Source organism: Dipodomys spectabilis, unplaced genomic scaffold (assembly GCF_019054845.1).
Source record: "Dipodomys spectabilis isolate Male_0828 unplaced genomic scaffold, ASM1905484v1 ptg000155l, whole genome shotgun sequence".
Classification (NCBI taxonomy): Eukaryota; Metazoa; Chordata; class Mammalia; order Rodentia; family Heteromyidae; genus Dipodomys; species Dipodomys spectabilis.
Genome location: NW_024870832.1, coordinates 4,003,953 through 4,025,337, shown reverse-complemented (window position 1 = coordinate 4,025,337; position 21,385 = coordinate 4,003,953). Strand labels below are relative to the sequence as shown.

The window sequence follows — 21,385 nt, the reverse complement described above, 5'->3', positions numbered from 1 at the left end:
GAGAGCATGAGTGTTGCAAGGGTATCTACAACTGTTCTTTAAATTGAGCTCTGAACTTCTCTGGGGGCCAAAGGAAAAGGTGAAATGCAGAGATCACGTTGTTCTCTGATAATACGAAGGAGAGGGGCTCTTCAGGAACAAACGCCTTCTGTTTGTTATATCAACTCCAAATTCTTGGAGAATCTGATCACACCCGTCTCTGTGATATGGGGTGGGCGGTGAGGGAGTCTCTCCAGCAGTACTTCATGTACCCACTTCATTCATTAATTCTCAAACCAGAGCCATGGACAAACTCTTTTGATACCAAAAAAGGAGATGTTCTACTCACTTTGGGTGCCGAATATCAGGCAGAGAGCGATTCAGGGAGATCTTGTCACTGACGTAGATGTTAAATCCATTTTCTCGGTATGCCTGGTCCCCTCTCTCAGCATCGGTCATGGGAAAAGGTCTCCCTTGTTCTCCATTTCCTAGAGGCACAGAGCGAAGTCAGTGTTACCTGGCATGTGTGAGGGCACTGTGAATGGAGAGGGAAGGAAACATGAAAATGTGACTGTGTTTTCCACAAAAAGGAACGCCTATACTTCATTACAGCATAGCTCCAGGTCTTGCTGGAGGGACTGAGAGATGGAGAAGGAAACTAGCATTTATATAACTAACCATGGTCCTGTCTTGTACTTTACAGATCTTGCTGTCCTGTAATCTCCATGGAATCCCTGTACGGTAGACAAGAGAGAGGTTGTATCCCACATATGAGTAGACTAAGACTCAGATTATAGAAGCAGTTGTGTGTGTCAAAGCCTAGGCCTCCTCCTCCAATCTCTCTCGAGCCCAAACAGCTGTCCCTCAAGTCTGATCACCTGGAGAGGAGGCCAGGTCCACCTCTGAGCTGACTGACCTCCAGAAAATCACTCTGGCTCTCTGAGATACACAGTGTCACCTTTTGAAATCCAGTGTGTTTGAAAGAGTCAAATGAGAGGTTAGCACAGGTAAATGCTTTTGTGTGAATGATAAATCATTCTAAAGAAATACGATGACTACATGAAACAAACTCTGTATGTAAATCCAAATTGCCACAAATGCTATATAAAAATGCTCTGACTTTGTTAAAGTCAGCATATGAAGAGTTGTCTATCTCCCCTAAGCCAAAATTACATGGAAAGTGTTGCTTTGAGTCAGATTTGAGTGGATAAAAAGTACTAGCAGCTGGGTGGCTGGTTGTTCATGCTTGTAATCCTAGCTATTCAGGAGGCTAAGATCTGAGGGTCATGGTCCAAAGCCAGCCTAGTCAGGGAAGACTGTGGGACTTTTAACTCCAATTAACCAGGAAATGGGAAGTAGAGCTATGGCTCAAAGGGGTAGAGCACTAGCCTTGAGCAAAAGAGCTCAGGGATAACACCCAGGCCCTGAGGTTCAAGCTCTCTAACCACTACCACCAACAAAAAAAAACACTAGCTTTCCACTTTCTGCTCTATGGGGGAAAGAATCCATGATGTTTCAGAAAAAATTGTCTCTGGGTTTCCAAAAACCTTGTGGTGACTGGGATTTGTATCATGAATTCCGCAAAATTGGCCCAAGAATCCACACAGGTGGTAACACAACAGCTGCTTAAAATCATTCCACTTTGTTGGGATGATAATCCCAACAAAAGCTTGGTGACTTTGAAGAGGGCCTTCGAATATACAGGGACATAGTTGAGGTTGGAAAATGCACAGATGTTGAGGGAAGTGGACAGATGCTAAGGAAAAATCATGCATGCTCAGGATGCAGAAAGTGTCATCTTGCAGATGCATTCCTTTTTCCCCTATCACTGCCCAGTTTCTGCTATTGGCATGCCACCTTTCAACAAATCTCAAGTTTTTTTTTTAATTAAATATATTTTTTATTGTAAAGATACCATACAGAAGGGTTAGAGTTACATGAGTAAGGTAATGAGTACATTTCCTATCGAGCATTGTTACCCTCTCCTTTGTTTTTCCCCTACTATCCTTTCCTCTCCCCACCTCCCCAACTTCTCCCTCCCCAACACCAAGTTGTAAAGTTTGTTTTCAACAGTGTCTTGTACATCTCATTGCTACAATGGGTCAACCCAAATCTCAAGTTTTAACTTTCTGCTTTAAATTAAACACACTGACTTATACTTCACTTTGGGTTACCATTTGCTTTTTTTTTTTTTTTTGTGGGAGATTTTTTACAGAATAAAGGGCAAGAACACAGCAGATTACACAAGGATTTAAACACAACTGACAAAAACACAGGCTTGAGGGCTTTAAGACCTACTCTCCCTCAACCAAACTGGGTAAACACTTCTGTTTCTGAATTTTTTTTTATTGATTTCTTTATTTTTGACCACGCTCGGTCAAAACCACTTGTAATAAATCCACAAATAAGGTCAGCTGACTGTGAACGCCTCTGCTGGCTGGGAAGGTTCAAACAGAGAGGCGAGCTATGGCAATGACTACTCCAGTTCAGCCTGCCATGAGAAAGACCTTACTCTCCATCACTTGTACTGCTGCCCTGAAAGACACAATGACAAGTGCCTGGGAAAGATTCCCCCAGGAGCATCAGAGCAACAAGCAGGAAGAGAAGACCTCAGTGTGTACTCAGAAGCAGGCTGCTGAAGGACGGTGCAGGGGGGGATTCAGAGTTCAGGCCCTGGAGCTGGGCACAGTGGAACATGTCTTCACATTTGTCAGTCTCAGGATTTTGCCCTTTGTATGTTAATTGGAATAGGAACCTTCACTGCAATGATTTAGAAGGTCATTTAATGCAAGATACCTGGCATGCACTTAGCACTCAACAAACATTATATCATCATCATATCATCATCATCATCATCATTATTTTGAGTGAGTCAGGGTCTCACTATGTTGCCATGGTTGGCTTGGAACTCTCTATGTAGGTTAAACTTAATCAAATTTACTATCTTCCTACCTCAGCCTCCTGAGTGTGAATTATAGGCACATGCCATTCCAAGTGGTTTGTTCTTAATGTCTCCATTGCTGTTTGGCCAGTTAGCCTAGCATTCTAATAATTCTAGTACAACTGTCTGGCAAACCAGCTCTTTGAAAAATGTCTTTTTCTTATGCATCTTGTGCATTCCCCAATATCCACTCCTCCCACCATATTTCATTTCAAATTACTGGCTTACAGAAAAATGCATAGCATGTCTTTAGACTTCCCGATCATCATTTAAATTACTATACAGCTCCCTTAGATCCTGTAGTAAGCTGAGTTTGTCATGACACAATTTAGAGAGAAAAAAATCAGTAGTGAGGATTCCTTTAACTGACAGCAATATGAATGAAACAATTCTTTCAGGTTCTACAGAAGTTTCCAGTAGAGCAAAGCTTCATCTACCCACCGTTTCATTTCTTTTTCTTTTTTTTTGCCGGTCATGGGGCCTGAACTCTGGGTCTGGGCACTGTCCCTCAGCTCTTCAGCTCAAGGCTAGCGCTCTACCACTGGAGCTACAGCGCCACTTCCGGCTCGAACCCAGGGCCTCATGCTTGCAAGGCATGCACTCTACTGCTGAGCTACCTTCCCAGCCTCAGTTTCATTTCTTTTACCATAACAATATCCCAAAGTTGCCCAGGAGAGAAGCATGAGCCCCACTGACAGATGGGGAAACTGAGGCTCATGAAATATGGCCTCATCAGATGGTATATGGCTGGTAAGTAGCTTAAATGCTGATCTAACTCTATCCCGGCCTTACGCAGATGAGTCTCATATAGACTTTTTAAAGCATTTTTTTTATTAACTTACATTAGTTATACAGAGGGAAACTGCATTATTAAATTTCCACATTTACAATATATGCCAAGCAATCTCATCCTCCCTATCACTTTCCCTTCTCTATGTAAGTTTTTGTTGCTATTTTTGTGATGGCACTGGAGCTTGAACTCAAGGTCTGGGTACTGTCCCTAAACCTTTTGGCTCAAGAATGGTGCACTACTACTTGAGCCACAGCTCCAGTTTTGGCTTTTTGGTGGTTAGAAATAAGAGTCTCATGGATTTTCCTGCCTGTCTGGCTGTATACTGCAATCCTCAGATCTCACCCTGGTGCCTCACCTGCCTATAGTTTTGTATCACCTTATCCCAGCCCTTCCACATTCTCTAGCCTAATAGGAATGGTTCTAAAAAATAATGGTCCAGAGAGACTTCAGCTGACTCTCATTGAATTCATTAGTGTTATGTAAAGACCAAGTCTACTTTCCAGACCTGGGATCGAGTCTCAGGTGGGCCTTGTCCTGACTGTGTGACTGCAGAATGATAAATGTGCCTCTCTGAGTTACAGTCCCCCTCCCTTATTGAAAAGCTAATCAACTCTTATTACAGGTTGAGCCAGGGGTACACAGAACCAGACGTGGCTCTTGTTCACCCCAGGTAGCTTTTAATATTGCTCTGTCTGTTAGTGGTAAGGGTTCTACATGGTGGAGACTTCTGCCATCACTCAGTAAAGATGGCAGGACAAAGGCCTCTAGGAGGTGGCCTGATGATATGCATGGGAGCAGGGTGGCAAGAGCTAATGGGGAGGGAGGACCAGGAACCAGGGAGAGAGATGGTGGCAGACAAGAAGTTACCAAGAGGAATAGACGCCCCTGCTAACACACACACACACACACACACACACACACACACACACACGCACGCACGCACGCACGCACGCACACACACAGTGCCCACACCTCCAGGGCACCCGTGGACAGTCCTGCCCTCGTACCTACGCGCTGAGCATCCCTCTTGATGGCCTCCTTGTCATGCCAGTCCTTCAGCGTCTGCCCACCGCCCGGGAAAAGTGGCTTCTTTGGTCGACTGTGGAAACCCTTAAGAGGGGAAAAAGACAAAAAGTGTGAAAAAGAAAGGGGAAATGAGGTCAGGGACACAGCCCCAGAAAGGACACTGCGTGAGGGGGCTTTGGGTTTGGATGGAAGGTCTGTCATCCACCCGTCCTCCGTGTTTGACACAAGCCAGCAGGTTGTAGACTTGAGCTAAGTGGGGTAGCTGCCAGGACTGCTCAGGGTTTTCCCTCTGTGAGTTAACTGGAGGTCCAGAAAGAAGACAGACGCTCAGCGTCTACCTTTGAGAAATCCACCAACCAGCAAGGAAGATAAGAGATGGGCTCATTATTTTCTCCCCAGGGGAGAAAGTGCTAAGTGTAGTGTTCCCCAACAGAATTAAGGGATGGGCAGGTAAGCAATCTGAAATGTTTTACTTTCCACATTAAATAAGGGGAGGGGAGAGGAGAAGGGAGGGAAGAGAAGAGCGATGAAAAAGAGAGGGGAGGGGAGGGGAAGGAAAGGAGAAAATAATGGGAGGTATAGCACATGCCTCAAATCCCAGCATGTAGGGGTATGAAGCAGAAGGATTGTTGAGTCAAGGCTAGACTAAACTACACAGTGGGACCCTACCTCAAAAGCAACCAAACAAAAAGGAACAGCCACAGTTAGGTTAGTAACCTATTTAATTCAACCCAAGATAGTCTATCTAAAACATTTTCATTTCAACAGGTAATCACTATAAAAAATTAGGGAGATATTTTATATTCCTTTTTTTGGTCTGTTATCTTTTGGGAACCAAGGTTTCAAAATCCACTGTGTATTTTACAGGTTTGTTTGTCTCAGGGCAGAGTCATTTCCAGGGTTCTGGAGCTGCAAGTAGCTAGTGGCTAGGTTACTGGCCTGGACAGAGGACGTGACTCTTACGAGAACAGTCTATAGAAGCTGCTACAGGTGTTAGGGGTTGAGTGCACATTTAGGCACTGGACTGTGCTCAGGCAAGGAGAAATTAGAAGCAGGAAAGGCAGAAAGCCTGGGTACAGACTTTGTGATACAAGAAAGAACAGCAGAGCTGTTTATGGCCTGAACAGAAGCAGCTCTGGGAGGAGAAGTAGCAGTTGGATCTTGCTCAGATGGCATTTATTAAATGTCTGAGGAAGTGAGCCCACCCTGGGGGGGGGCCCATTATGAAATGTCTTCCCTAATTAAAAGGAGGCTGCATTCCTTTGTGGAGGGTTATCAGAATGAGCCTGCTGTTTTCCCATGCCAAGAATCATGTGTAGCTGGGTCCCCATTGTCTAATGCTATAATCCTAGCTTCTCAGGAGGCTGAGATTTGAGGATTGAGTTTCAAAGTCAACCAGGGAAGGAAAGTCCATAAAAGGCTCATTTCCAATTAACTACTAAAAAGCCAGAAGTAGAGCTGTGTGCTAGCCTTGAATGAAAAAGCTAAAGGATAGTGCACAGTCCCTGAGTTCAAGACCACACACACACAAACACATGTACAAACACACACAAATTATAAGTAAAGACTCCTCCCCTAGGCATAGAGCGTTGCCAAGATAACACTGCTAAGAGTGGCTATTACATATCTTCCATATATGGGTACCTGAGACCATCTTTCTAGATCACCTGGCCCAAATGAAAACTCACAGCCTGAAGAAGAACAGAGTCCTATTTCCTACATAAATTAACAACAAAGACCTGTATGCTAGAGATCAATGCTGACAAGAAACTAACCCAGGTCTGTTGAAGTCTCTGCATGATCCTTGCATTAGCCGATTTTGTAAGATCCTTTTAGCAGACCTCTGTACCCTCTCACTCCTATAGACCTCTCTGAACTGCAACAAGATAATTCTGAAAGTTGGAGAAATAGATGTCTTGATCAGATAAAGAAAAACAAACAACAACAAAAAAACAAAGGCCATGTGCCTACAGGCCCTTAGAGATCAGAAGGTAAGCTGAGAAGTCCTGAAGGAACCATACAATGGTTCAGGGGTCACAACCATGTTAGCCGCAATTCCACAATTCCACCTGGAGTGCTGCTGTGGAAAGGGGCCAAGGGGAACAAGACTGGCTCACCAAAATCAGAACACCAATGTCACTGCTTCCTAAGCTGTGGATTTCCTTTGAAATTTTCCTCATCTAAATACAAAGAAACAAACAGATATCCCTGTGTGTCAGACAAAGAAATCAACCTTTGGGGTAAGTCAGGACCTGTTCAGGCAGTATTCTGATTCCATGGTTGATGTCTTAACAGCCTAGTAGCATTTCAAAGTTTTTATTTGTTTTGATTTGGTTTTCTATTCCAGCTTGGAAAAGATAGGAGGTGATATGGTTCTATCAAGATGTTTGGTTTCTTTGGAAAAACCCAAAGAGTTATCAGTCTGTGCATTGATTGGCCCCTTACTTGGGCTAAGAGTTTATCTTTGCACAGTCCTCAAAATTCCTTATCGCCTCCCTTGGATCTCAAGTCCCATCTGTGTTACCAGCCTAAGTGACTGCATCATGCTGACACAGGTGCTGTAATGGATCCTAGATGGGGAAAATTAGAAACTGCATGGTGGTAAGACACCTTGGAAGGTCACATCAGAGATTATCTGGTTCTCCAAGGTTCTAAAGGTGAGTATGAGTGCCAACAGTAAAAGACATGGGAGAATTCAGAGATCTGCCTACGAGAGAGAAGAAAATCAGAAGTAGGATTAGTGTATGGATGAAACACCTGGAAGATATCAGGAGGCCAGGATGGGATGCTTGATTGTTTCTCAAGATGCTCTTCGACTTTGAAACTGCAGTACCATCCCATGAGATCTCGTTGATGCAGATTATGATATAGGCTTGGGGTAGGAAGCTAGCCTTCATTCCTTTTTTTTTTTTTTTTTTTTTTCAGACAGTCTCAATGTATTGCTATGGCTGGTTTCAAACTTACTATAGAGTCAGAGCTGGCTTTGAACTTGTGATCCTCCTGCTTTAGTCTAATAGTTGGGATTACAGGTGTACATAAGGACAACTGGTTGAGATTCTGCATAGTGAGGGGGAGGGTGTGCCAGTACTGGAGATTAACTCAGGGCTTTTTGCTCTCCCTTAGCTTTTTGCTTAAGGATTGTTTAAGCCACATCTTCATTTCTAGCTTTTCGAGTGGCTAATTGGAGATGAGTCTCATGGACTTTCCTGCCCAGGCTGGCTTTGAACTGCGATCATCAGCAAGGTGCTGCTGATACTGCTGGTTTGCAAATAACACCGAGTAGCAAGGATTTACTTTTTTTTTTTTTTTGGTCAATTGTGGGGATTAAGTTCAGGACCTGGGCACAACCCTTGAGCTCTTATGCTCAAGGCTAACACTCATCCACTTTGAGCCACTGCTCCACTTCTGGTTATCTAGGGGTTAACTGAAGATAAGAGTCTCTCAGACTTTCCTGTTCAGGCTAGCTTTGAACTGCGTTCCTAAGATCTCAGCTTTCTGAGTCGCTAGGATTACAGGCATGAGCCATGAGCCCCCAGTTTAGGATTACCTTTAAAGAACACCCCCAGTGTATCAAGTTCCATGGAGAACACACACTCGTGAAAGTCTTCTGATCCTTACTGGGACTGAGGTACACAGGTGTGACCTCACAGAAGTAAGTTCTTTGAGGATTGTTGTCAAAATGCAATGTGATACTCTACTGACAGTGGAGATGTAAGAATCCAAATTCCTGCAATTTTCACAACAACCTCCACTGCTTCTGCCTGAATGATGTGTTGCCTACCTGCCTTCCTTTTTACCTGCCTTCTTTCTTGCTTTTCCTAACTCTGCTCCCTACACCTCTTCCTCTCCTCCCTCCTGCATCAGCAGAAGTCTCAGTCCTCACATCTTCCTTCAATGTCCTGGCTTTATCAAATGTCCATTTCTAGGCCAGTATCTGGTTCTTGTTAGGCCCTAGAGAGCTAGTCTGATGGACAATAGAAGTTAGAATCTTTTCTGTAAAAGTGGCTGTTTCACACAAGCACTATCATTTTAAGGGTAGCTATCACCTTAAAAGAAAACTATTCTACTTAAGCTACATCCTATTAAAAAGAATTGTTTTTCTAGGTGCTGGAAGCAAGGTCACAGTGGGAGAGTGCAAGCTACCAAATGTTTTTCTGCTAAGGTCCTGCTTTCCACAGGTGTGCTCATTTTGGTTGACTGCATGGGTAAACTTTTAGCCATTCACACAAATACATTGTGACTCTAAGTTCTGACTCATTAGCACAAAGGGCAACAACAGTATAAGGGATAAAGTCTAGGTGGAGCGTCTGTCCAGTGCACTTGCTTAATTGGTTTCCTGTAAGTAGCACCCTTTTCTAGAGAGGTAAATTTGGCCTTCCTTGCCTAGTTCCTTTCAATTTGCTGTTCATACACAAAAGACATTTCCAACGGATGGATGGATGGATGGATGGATGATGGATGGATGGATGGATGGATGGACAGATAATTGAGGCAGGCATCCTAGTTTAACAACTCAGAGCATTCTGGTTCTAGACTTGGAAAAACTGAGGTTTCATTCTCTAGTTAGGTAGAATGTAGTTTCTTTGATACATAAATAAAACTAATAGTCAAGCCGGGCCCTGGTGGCTCACGCCTGTAATGCTAGCTACTCAGGAGGCTAAGATCTGAGGATTGAGGTTCAAAGCTAGCCTGGGCAGGAAAGTCCATGAAACTCTTATCTCCAATTAACTACAAGAAAAACGGAAATGGCACCGTGGCTCAAGTGGTAGAGCACTAGCCTTGAGCTGAAGAGCTGTTGGGACAGCGCCCAGGCCCAAAGTTCAAGCCCCACGACTGGGGGGGGGGAACCCCTAATAGTTAACCATATGGAATTCCAGGAAGTCAGGACAATTAGAAATGAGGTAATGTACACAAAGCACTTAGGTCAGGGTCAATGAAAGCTAAATCCTCTGAGGAAGGGAGAGCTGCTGACAGATTGTTTTTGGAGAAAGTTTATGCAAACAAGGCATACATTGGTATTGATGATTGCTCTGTTTGGGGAAGTGGGAGAAAGGATAAGAATTGAATTAACAACTGGTTCTGGCAGAGACAACCTATTTAACACCTCACCCAGTGCAACTGGCTCTTGTTGATAACAGGATTTAGTTTCCTTATTAACAGGATGGCACATGGCCCTGTAGAAACTTAACTTCAAGTAAAGAAAACAACAACAACAATGCATTAGTATAGTGTCATTCTAGAATGGAAACGAACTGCCACCAGATCTTTAACAACAGAAAGGCAAGGGCAATGCTTCTCACAAGATAAGCAATAATAATAATGTGACAATATGTAAAACAGCAAGTGTGGCTTTTTTAATCTAGAGGTAATTTTAAGTTCCCTTTGCGGCCAACTTGGAGATTTGTCTATGGAAAGTTGTGACTAGTTGCCTTCTTTTACAACCATCTTGGGGCTTGAACTTGGGGTCTGAGTGCTATCTCTGAGCTTCTTTGCTTAAGGCTAGTACTCTACCATTGGAACCATAACGCTACTTCTGCCTTTTTGCTGATTAACTGGAGATAACAGTCTCATACACTTTTCTGTTTGAGCTGGCTTTGAACCTCAATTCTCAGATCTCAGTCACCTGAATAGCAAAGATTACATGCATGAGCCACTTGTGAACGATTTACAACCAGCTTTTGCTTCCCCTTGATTTGCAGAATGTCCTTTTGCTCCAGGAGGCAAAAAGGATGGATAGGAACCTGGCAAGATAAATAATCTGTGGATGAGGCTGGCAGAATTAAAGTGGAAATCACATAAAATGATCAATTGGAAGCAGATTTTGACCTGCTGGCCTAAATAATTGTCTGTGGTTTCTGGGTGCTTTTACTTAACATTCTACTAAGGATCGATCAGTGTGGAAACAGTGACACACTTCACACACCCACAAATGGAATTTTAATCTTTATTACTTAATGTGCCTGGCACTGTTTAGAGAGAGGAAAGGACAGTGGAGAAGCCGGGCAATTGGTACTTTGCTTGAAAAGACAGCTTCGCTGAAATAGATGCGCTCACCACTGGCCTGCGGACTGGGCACGGATGACTGCAGCTCAGCAAAGAAGGGCACTAGCACCCCTGGCCGAGCTGGTCTACAAATGGCTTCAAAACAATGGAAGGGCTGAAAAGAAAATTAAGCAGGCCGTGGCCTGCCCCCGGGGTCTGAGAGTGTATTACAGACCAGAGTCGGCTCCAGCTTTGAGGATGGTCCTTTTCCCCTTCCTTTCAACTAATCCTACAGAAGCACTGGCATGGTTTTTGCTTTGGGTTTAAATCACTCTATGTAATTTCAACCATTAATAGATTATTCTATAACGTTTTCTTTTTTGTATATATATTTCTATTGTAAAGATACTGTACAGAGGGGTTACAGTGACATGAGTAAGGTAATGAGTACACTTCCTATCGAGCATTGTTATCTCCTCCTTTGTTTTCCCCCTACCATCCCTTCCACCTCCACCCCTCCACTCTTCCCCCACCCCAGAAGTTGTAAAGTTTGTGTTCAACATAGTGTCTTGCACATCTCATTGTTACATGGGTCAAACTGTATCCTTATTTAAGCATCTTGTAGTAATGTTTTCTTTTCTCTTTTTCTCCGCCCCTCCCTCCCCCCCACCCCCCCACACACAAAACCTCTGCTCTACTTCTTGTTATTTAGCAGTTAATTGGAGATAAGTCTGTTGGACTTTCCTGCTTAGGGAGGCTTTGAACTGCGTTCCCAAAATCTCAGCTTTCTTTCTTTTTTTTTTGGGTCCGGTCGTGGGGCCTGAACTCTGGGCCTGGGCGCTGTCCCGCAGCTCTTCAGCTCAAGGCTAGCGCTCTACCACTTTGAGCCACAGCGCCACTCTCTGCTTTTTTTCTTTTTGCTTATGTGGTGCTGAGGAATCGAACCCAAGGCCTCGGGCATGCAAGGCAAGTGCTCTATCACTGAGCCACCTTCCCAGCCCAATCTCAGCTTTCTTAATTGCTACAATTGCTGGTATAAGCCACCAGCACTCAGCTGGGATTACCTTTAAAGAACACCCCCAGTGTATCAAGTTCCATGGAGAATACACACTTGTGAAAGTCTTCTGATCCTTACTGGGACTGAGGAACACAGATATGACCTCACAGAATAAGTTCTTTGAGGATTATTCTCAAAATGCAATGTGATACTCCACTGACAATGGAGATGTAAGAATCCAAATTCCTGGGGCTGGGAAGGTGGCTCAGTGGTAGAGTGCTTGCCTTGCATACATGAGGCCCTGGGTTCAATTCCTTAGCACCACATAAGCAAAAAGAAAAAAGCTGGAAATGGCGCTGTGGCTCAAGTGGTAGAGTGCTAGCCTTGAGCTGAAGAGCTGAGGGACAGTGCCCAGGCCCAGAGTTCAGGCCCCACAACCGGACCAAAAAAAAAGAATCCAAATTCCTGCAATTTTCACAACCACCTCCACTGCTTCTGCCTGAATGATGTGTTGTCTACCTGCCTTCTTTCTTGCCTTTCCTACCTCTCTGCTCCCTACACCTTTCCTCTCCTCCCTCCTGGATCAGCAGAAGTCTCAGTCCCCACATCTTCCTTCAATGTGCTGGCTTTATCAAATGTCCATTTCTAGGCCAGTATCTGGTTGTTGTTAGGCTCTAGATAAATACCAACTAGACCAATGGATGATAAGAGTTAGAATCTTTTCTGTAAAAGCGGCTGTTTCACACAAGCAGTATCATTTTAAGGGTAGCTAACACCCTAAAAGGAAACTATTCTGATTAAGCCACATCCTATTATAAAAATTATTTTTCTAGGTGCTAGAAAAGGTCAGAGTGGCAGAGGGCAAGTTACCAACTGTTTTTCTGATACAGTCCTGCTTGATCCATCTGTTGGAAATGTCTTGCAATATTGGGGTGTTGTGTAGGAATACAAATACCAACTTGAAAGGAACTAGGCAAGGAAGGCAAAGTTTACCTCTCCAGAAAAGGGTGCTACTGACAGGAAGCCAATTACGCAAGCACATTGGACGGGCACAACACGCAGACTTTATCCCTAATGCTATAACTGTTCTTTGTGCTGATTGGTCAGAGCTTATAAGTTATACTTCAAAGAAGACCAGGTAGACTTTAATGAACAAAAGCACAAAGCTGAAAGTGGAGGTGTGGCTTAAGTGGTAGAAAGCCAATGAAAAAACTATGAAGCCCTGAGTTCTAGGTGCATTACTATTGACACATATGCATGAATGTGCACACACAAAATCCAGCTTCCTCTGCAAAGTTATTTCAAAGGACAACTGGATACACGAACCTTCTTCATGAGTTTTGAGGACATAGCTGGGTACTCTTCTTTATTCATTTCACAAATTATAATTGACAATTGAGGTACATCCAAAGAACTCTGGGAGAAATGAAGACATCACATGGCTTCAACAAATGGATATAAAACACAAAAAAAGTAACACCACGCACACACACACACACACACACACACACACACACACACACACACACACACACGACTGAAACACAGTACAATAAAATTTGTGTGGATAAATTGTATAAGGATTTCCAAGGGACAAAAATTAAAAATCCACCTGCATGATCAGGGTAGGTCTCCATCAGAAGTCTTAGAGAGGAGACAAAAAAACAGACAGGGTTCTGACTATCAGCATCAAGTATAGATGCAGAATCTGCTTGGGAGAAGTATATATAAAAAGAAGACACACTAAGCCGGGCTCACGCCTGTAATCCTAGCTACTCAGGAGGCTGAGGATCATGGTTCAAAGCCAGCCTGGGCAGGAAAGTCTGTGAGACTCTTATCTTCAATAAACCACTAGAAAACTGGAAGTGGCGCTGTGGCTTAAATGGTAGAGCACTCGCCTTGAGCTGAAGAATGCAGGGACAGCGCTCAAGCCCAGAGCTCAAGCCCCATGACAGACCCAAAAAAAAAAAAAAGACACACTTGCCAATCACTGGTAGCTTACACCTATAACCCCAGTGACTCAGGAGGGTAAGATATGAGGAACACAGTTCAAAGCCAGCCCAAGTAGGAAAGTCTGTGAGACTCTTACCTCCAATGAACTACCAAAACTCCAGGAGTAGAGCTGTGGCTCAAGTAGTAGAGCACCAGCCTTCACCGACAAAAACTCAGGGACAGTGGTCAGGCCCTGAGTCCAAGCTCCAAGAGTGGAACCTTCTCCCCTAACAAAGTAGGCTAGAAGGTCTGGGACATATTTACTTACTGGCAAGTAGCTTGATTGGAACAAATAGGGTTCAAAAAAGGGCTAGGATTGTGGCTTAGTGGTAGAGTGCTTGCCTAGCATGCATGAAGCTCTGGGTTTGATTCCTCAGAACCACATAAACAGAAAAAGCCAGAAGTGGTGCTGTGGCTTAAGTGGTGGAGTGCTAGTCTTGAGCAAAAAGAAGCTCGGGGACACTGCTCAGCGAATGGCAAAAAATAAAATAAAATAAAATAAATAAAGATTTAAAAGACCAGGGAGAAGTCTAGACCAGAACTGGAAGGCCTTACATTTGAAACAGTCAGGTGGGAGCTACAAAAGGTCTCTGAGTGAAGAATGGTCTGGAATAGAGCTCTAGGAATAAAAGTTCCCATCCATCTACTCTGGGATGGCTCCTGGATCCTCCTCTTCCTATAAGAAATACAGGGAGAAAGACAATCGGCCTTATTCAGAATGATCCCCTTCCCCTTCAAAGCAGAGAACCACTTCCCATTGCAGCACTAAGTCAGATTTAAAGGAGTGTGATGTGCCCCCAGCCACTCCCAACCTAACTCTTCTTTGAATTCAACCAGAACCAAGTGTTAGGAGAAAACAAACCTTCCAGGTATTATGCATGAGTTGGAGAAAAGACTTTGACCTAGCAACCATGATTCCACCTGCTGGGCCCACAGCAGCCAAGTCCTGCTGCTGCAGTCAGCAATCCATTGAGTCAGTTTGCTATGCTCCAGTAACTCTGCTGTCTCCACACCCTGATGTCTGGGTCTTACAACTGCATAGGGCCCATTCCCTTCAAGGGGAAGGTCAAAAGGGTCAGTCTGAGTTTTCAAGGGCAGAGCCATACCACACTCGTTCCTTTGTTTTGTATAGATGGCTCTAGAAAAGGTCATATGCTATGTAAGGTGTGAAAGCTCATTAAAAGACTTTTTAAACAGCAAGGAGAAAAAAAAATAAGCCAAGATATCTGGGAATGTTTGCCATTTAAAGGGCAAATGGACTCCTTTCCTTCCACAAAGGAGCAATTGCAACATTTCTTTTTATTTTCCTTCTTGATTCCCAGAGCTCTTGGACAAAATGTTACTATTTTCTTCTTAAATCCATAATAGGAGGATCTCACAGTATAGTCAAGGCTGCCCTTGAACTTGTAATCATTCCTATCTTACCTTCCTGAATGCTGGAATTACTTGTGTGAACCACCACACAGGGCAACAATTTCTTCAGAGTAAGAACCCAAACGTTGCATCATGGGCTGGGGAGAGGAAACCCTCCACCACTGATAATTTCATGACTTTGATTTCTACCTCTCCCCTATCCACCTATTCTCTGATCCCACTTAAATACATAATGAGTACAACACAGGCCAGGATGTATACAATGCACCCCTGAGAGAACTATCAGAAGAGTGTGTGGCAGGCGGAAACAGACATTAACCCAGAAATCATCATAAATTAAAACAGCCACGGTGGCAGGTGCATAACAGAGAGACTCAAAGAATCCTTTCATTTCAGACCAGATCCACAGGTTCAAGATTTGATCCAGTTGGCAAGGCTTCTACAGGGAATCTGTATAAGGAGTTAATGCAATAGAAAGAACAGAGCATTCTAGAAAGAGCTAGAAGAAGCAAGGGCTTCCCAAGACCCCATGACAGGATGAAGAGGAAACACAGGAGAGCTGGAGAGAGTAGTGGAAATGTGCAGGAGAAAAGAGTCCGGATGGAATGAGAGGCAGGCAGACATAAGGATTTTTGTCTTTCCCATTTGAAAATGCAACTTAAATAAGGAGGAGGCAAGATCAGGTTTTTTTTAAAGCAGGTTCTCCTGCTCTCTGGCAGTACAGCAGGCCACAGTGGCCCAGGGTACAGGTAATACTAGCTTGACCAGAAAGGCTGAAGTAGGTATTGGAACACACTGATTTTTGTTTGTTTGTTTCAAGTAGTTGTACAAATAGGTTTCAATTCCATATGTCAGATTGTGAGTACAATGAATCCATATGTCAGATTGTGAGTACAATGAATCTTGATCAATGTAACCCCTTTCATTGCTTTCCACAATCTTTCCCCAGCCCAGCCCTACCTTCATTATACATTGTACATTGAATATGACAAGTGTTATTTGCTCCTCTTCTTCCTTCCATTCATTCAGATTTTTATTTTAAATAATTATATGCACTTTGTGGGTCTGTCAAAATGTACAGCCTGAGCAGTGGGACACTCTAGTTGAGAAGCTGGTCTGTAAAGTCAGATGACCATGGTCCCCAAGATGTGGGTTATACCCAGAAACCAAGTCTAGTTCTCCTTAACTAGAATGGTATCTGCCTCAAACCATGATTACAAAGTTTCAGTACTGTCCATAGAAAGCAAGTCAGGACTGCCCAGAAGGTAATGATAGGAAAAACTGGTTCAAAGGCATCTCAGACTTAAGTTCACAAGAATCTATCTCAACCAATAGCTGGGTACAATGCTGTACATGTATCATCCTGAGTGCAAAAATAGGATTGCCAGGCACCAGTGGCTCATACCTGTAATCCTAGCTACTCAGGAGGCTGAGATCTGAGGATCATGGTTCAAAGCCAGTCCAGGCAGGAAACTCCGTGAGACTCTTATCTCTTATCTCCAATAAATCATTAGAAAACGGGAAGTGGTATTGTGGCTCAAGCGGTACAAGCACTTGCCTCGCTGAAGAGCGCAGGGAAAGTGCCCAGGCCCAGAGTTCAAGCCCATGACCAAAAAAAAAAAAAAAAAGGAGGATTATGGTCCAGGTGTGTCTGAGTGAAAAAAACCTGATCTCAAAAGTAGCCAAAACCAATAGAGATGGATGCATGGCTAAAGCTGTAGAGCACCTACCTGCCTAGCAAGCATGAAAATTTGCATTCAGATTACAGTACCTTTAAAATAAAATAAAATAAAAACAGAAGGAGGAGAGGAGACAGCAAGTTAAGAAATCAGATCTGATGAGACTGGATTACATGTCTATATCAGCTTCTGAAATTTAGTAACAATCTGTCAAAAAAAGGAACACAAGCTGGGCACCAATGGTTTACCTGTAACCCTAGCTACTCAGGAGGCTGAGATCTAAGGATCACAGTTGGAAGCCAGCTCGGGTAGGTAAGTCTGTGAGACTCTCATCTTCAAATAATCTACTGAGAAAAAGCTGGAAGTGGAGCTGTGGCTGAAGTGGTAGAGCACTAGCCTTGAGCAAAAGAAGCTCAAGAACAGCGCTCAGGCCCTGAGTTCAAGCCCCAAGGCTGACGGGGTGGGGGTGGGGGTGGGGGAGGGGAGGGGGGGAATGACAACAGCAGGGACCAGTGTCTCATGCCTATAATCCTATCTATTCGGGAGGCTGAGATATGAGGATTAAAGTTCAAAGTAAACCATGGCTAGGAAGTCTATGAGACATCCTACCTCCAATTAACCACTAAAATGCCAGAAGTGGAGCTGTGGCTCAAGTGGTAGTGTGGCAGCCTTGAGTGAAAAAGCTAGAGAGCATGCAAGTCCTGAGTTCAAGCACCAGGATAAGCCAAAAATCACACACACACACACACACACACACACACACACACACACACACACACACACACACACACACACACACACACACACACACACACACACACACACACACACACACACACACACACACACACACACACACACACACACACACACACACACACACACACACACAACTGGGGAGGCTGCAGGATTCCTAATCAGCACTAGGGGGTCTGCTGGGATTGAGTGAGCCTAATCTTGAAAGAACAATTTTCATTATAGTAGAAGGCATAGTGATCACGTGATCACTTCAATCACAGAAGCAGGAATTGGTTTTCATGCTGGAGGAAAACTGCCTACACTGGCCATTTGAGCGGTGGTGTGTCTTTATATTCCATGGGTGATTGTCAGGGATGATCTGATTTGTTGATTATAGCTTACCTTTTTGTTTGTATGTGTACGAGGGAGATGAGACTAGATTTTAGCATTATTTTCATTACATATCTTCTGTACATGACAAAACTGAGGCTTCAAGAAAAATCAGTATGAAAGCGTTTTGCCGACTGCCTGCTGCCACGTGAGCCATCCATCATCACAGCTGCTCATCCAGACCCCACATATCTGCCTCCTGCATCCCACATCCCAGGGGCCAATTATGCTTCTGCAGCCCAAGAGGGCAGCTCATAAAAAGTCAGAAGATGAGTCTAGCTGGCATGTGATCATCAGCAGGAAACGCTAGTTTCAGAGACTTGATGTGGTGAGCAAAACTGAGCAGTTACATTGCTTGGACCAGCAGCTGCAGGTGGGCATTGGAGAAAAAGCAAGCAAAACTTGATGAAAAAGCAAATCTTGATGAAAGGCACTTTCCAACCCCTCAGAGAGGCATCTCTGAGAGGTGGGAAACTAATAGAGGTGAGACATCAACTGTCAGTGCCCTACTAATATTGCTAATATTACCATTTATAATCTTCTTGTTAGCCTTCCATCACTAGAACGAGTTATCTTCGGTGGTCAGCTTATGAGGAGGAAAGGTTTATTTTGATTCATAGTTTTAAAGTTTCCATCCATAGTCACTGTGAGCCTTGTTGCTTTGGACCTGTGGTAGCACCTATGAAGAGGTAGTCTGTTCATCTCATAGTGGCCAGGATGCACAGAGGAAGAGAAGACAGAAAAGGAGAAAAATGGAGGAGAAAGAGGGAGGAGGTGGAGAAAAGGAGCGCTAGGATCACAATATCCCCTTCTAGGACACTTTCAAAATTTCCACACTACCTCCCATAATAGCACAGGCTGGTATTCCAGCCTTTAACACATGAGCAGTGGCGAGCATTTAAACTTGAAACCCAAGTTCCTCCACATCCTGAAGACACCACAACCGACTGTGTTAGAGAACTCGCTTAAGAGTTACTAAGATAAACTGGGTCACAGTTCTACTGCTTATTAGCTCTAGGATCCTGGGAAATTTGCAGTACTTTTCCCAAGCCTTGGTTTCAAGTCTACAAAGTGGGGAGGAAAATAGGATCTAGAATAAAGAATTAAATAAGATGCAGGAAGTGTAACTCTCAGCAGTGTTCAGTATTTAAGCAGCATTATACTTTATTTTTTATTTATTTATTTTTTTTTGGGGGGGGGTCCAGTCGTGGGGCTTGAACTCGGCCTGGGCACTGTCCCTCAGATCTTTCAGCTCAAGGCTAGCGCTCTACCACGTGAGCCACAGCGCCACTTCCGGCTCTTTTCTTTTTGCTTATGTGGTGCTGAGGAATCGAACACAGGGTCTCAGGCATGCAAGGCAAGTGCTCTACCACTGAGCCACCTTCCTAGCCCCAGCATTATACTTTATAACTACCATTATTAATTAGTTGTAAGTTCAATGCTACCTTACACAGTTTACAAGGATTTTTGTTTTTACTGATGCTCGTTCTAGGAGTAGAGGTCTGGGTGGTTCTCCTGAGGTCTCTCTCTCCCTTTCTCCCTCTCCTCCCTGCCTCCCTCATGTCTAGCACTCTACTCCTTGAGCCACAGCTCTACTTCTGGCTTCTTGGTTAGTTACTTGAAGTTAAGAATCTCATGGACTTTCTCAACCTCCTGAGCAGGTAGGCTCCTGACTCAAAGCTTTATTTTCTTTTTAATATGTTAAGTGTTTTAGGATGAGATACTATTTAAGGAACGTTGCAGTTACACTGGAGAGAAAAATCTCCCAAGGATGGCCCGTACAGGGATTGAACCCGTGACCTTGGCGTTATTAGCACCACCATCTAACCACCTGAGCTAACCGGCCAGTTGGGAAATGATGAAGCAAAAAAAAATTTTTTTGGCTGGTCATGGGGCCTGAACTCTGGGCTGGGACGCTGTCCTTCAGCTCTTCAACTCAAGGTGAGCACTCTACCACTTGAGCCACAGCGCCACTTCCAGCTTTTTCTGCTTATGTGGTGCTGAAGAATTGAACCCAGGGCCTCGTGCATACAAGGCAAGCACTCTACCACTGAGCAACCTTCCCAGCCCTGCTTTATTTTCTTTTTAAAGACAGGGTCTTGCTATGTAAGACTGGCCTTAAACCTTCAGTCCTTCTGCCTCTGACTCCTGAATGCTGAGATTATAGGTGGGCACTACCTTGTCTGGCACAAAGCATTTTTGTATAGCTTTCTCAGTTCACAATTACTCTAGGATGAAGGAAAAGATCACCAACATAGTCTCATATATTCCTCTGTGTGTGTGTGTGTGTGTGTGTGTGTGTGTGCGTGCACACACACACACGTGCATGCATTATACTAGAAATTGAACTAAGCACCTGGGTGCTGTCCCTTAGTTTTTTACTTAAGCCTGGCTCTCTACTAATTCAGGTACAGCTCTTCTTCTAGCTTTTTGGTGGTTATTTGGAGATAAGGACTCAAAACTTTCCTGCCTGGGCAGGCTTCAAACCATGATCCTCAGCTCTCGGCTGAGGAATACAGCTAGGAATACAGGCATGAATCACCAGCACTCAGCTAACCTGGATCCCAGATTCTAGAAATCTCTCTTAACCCTGTGCCCCAGTTGGTCACCAGCAGTCCCCTTGTGTTACCCAGGTGTGATAAGCTGGGACAGTGAATTATTTATTCTGGATACCCAGTAGACAAGTGAGACTCTGCTTGATACCATGACCTTTGATCTCTAAGCTGCTCACTGATGGCAAAGGTCCCCCATAAAAGTGGAGGAGGAAGGGGAGCAGAATGTGACTAATGGGCTTTGCTGCTGTTCTCCTCTTGCCTATAAATGCTAGAGCATTCCCTCGTGCCAGCCCTCAGAGGGCCTAAGAAGCTAGCAACCAAGATGCCATTTACATTGATGCTTCACTGGGTCCTCCTTGGTCTCCTCAGGACCCAGGAGAAAAGCCTCTGGCTGGAGGTAGATCCTGGCTTACTTCATCTGCCATCCTCAACCTAGGCGCTCCTCTTCCTCCTCTTGATCTCTTGGTTGGAGGCCACAAAGAGATCTAAATCTCCAGCAGGACACTCTCTACCTTTATCACCTCACCCACCTCATTCTCTCTGTGGTGTTCTTTCTATTTTTTGTGCCAGTCCTGCAGCTGGAACTTAGGGCCCGGGTGCTCAAGGCTAGCACTCTACCACTTGAGCCATAGCTCCATTTACAGCTTTTTTGCTGTTTAATTGCAGTCTCAGCAACTTTTCTGGTTGAGCTGGCTCTGAACCACGATTCTCAGATCTCAGCTTCCTGAATGCCTGGGATTTCGGGTCTGAGACCCTGGCATCCAGTATGTTCCTCATCTTAGGTCACACCTCTTAGGTAAGCAATGGCCCAGACGGGATACGAGATAGGTACAACTATCACAAAACACACAGGATAGTTTTTTCCAAAACATTAGGCTGGGAAGGTGGCTCAGTGGTAGAGCGCTTGCCTTGCATGCCTGAGGCCCTGGGTTCGATTCC

General features: G+C 44.2%; 1 protein-coding gene across 1 annotated transcript in view; it reads right to left on the bottom strand.

Annotated features, from left to right (window-relative positions):
- The window catches only part of Galnt10 (polypeptide N-acetylgalactosaminyltransferase 10), a 235,968-nt gene that overhangs the window by 124,255 nt on the left and 90,328 nt on the right, over positions 1–21,385 (bottom strand). Inside the window, 2 exon segments of the mRNA XM_042692394.1 lie at positions 329–467; positions 4,721–4,823. Of these exon segments, the coding sequence (XP_042548328.1) occupies positions 329–467; positions 4,721–4,823 (242 nt within the window).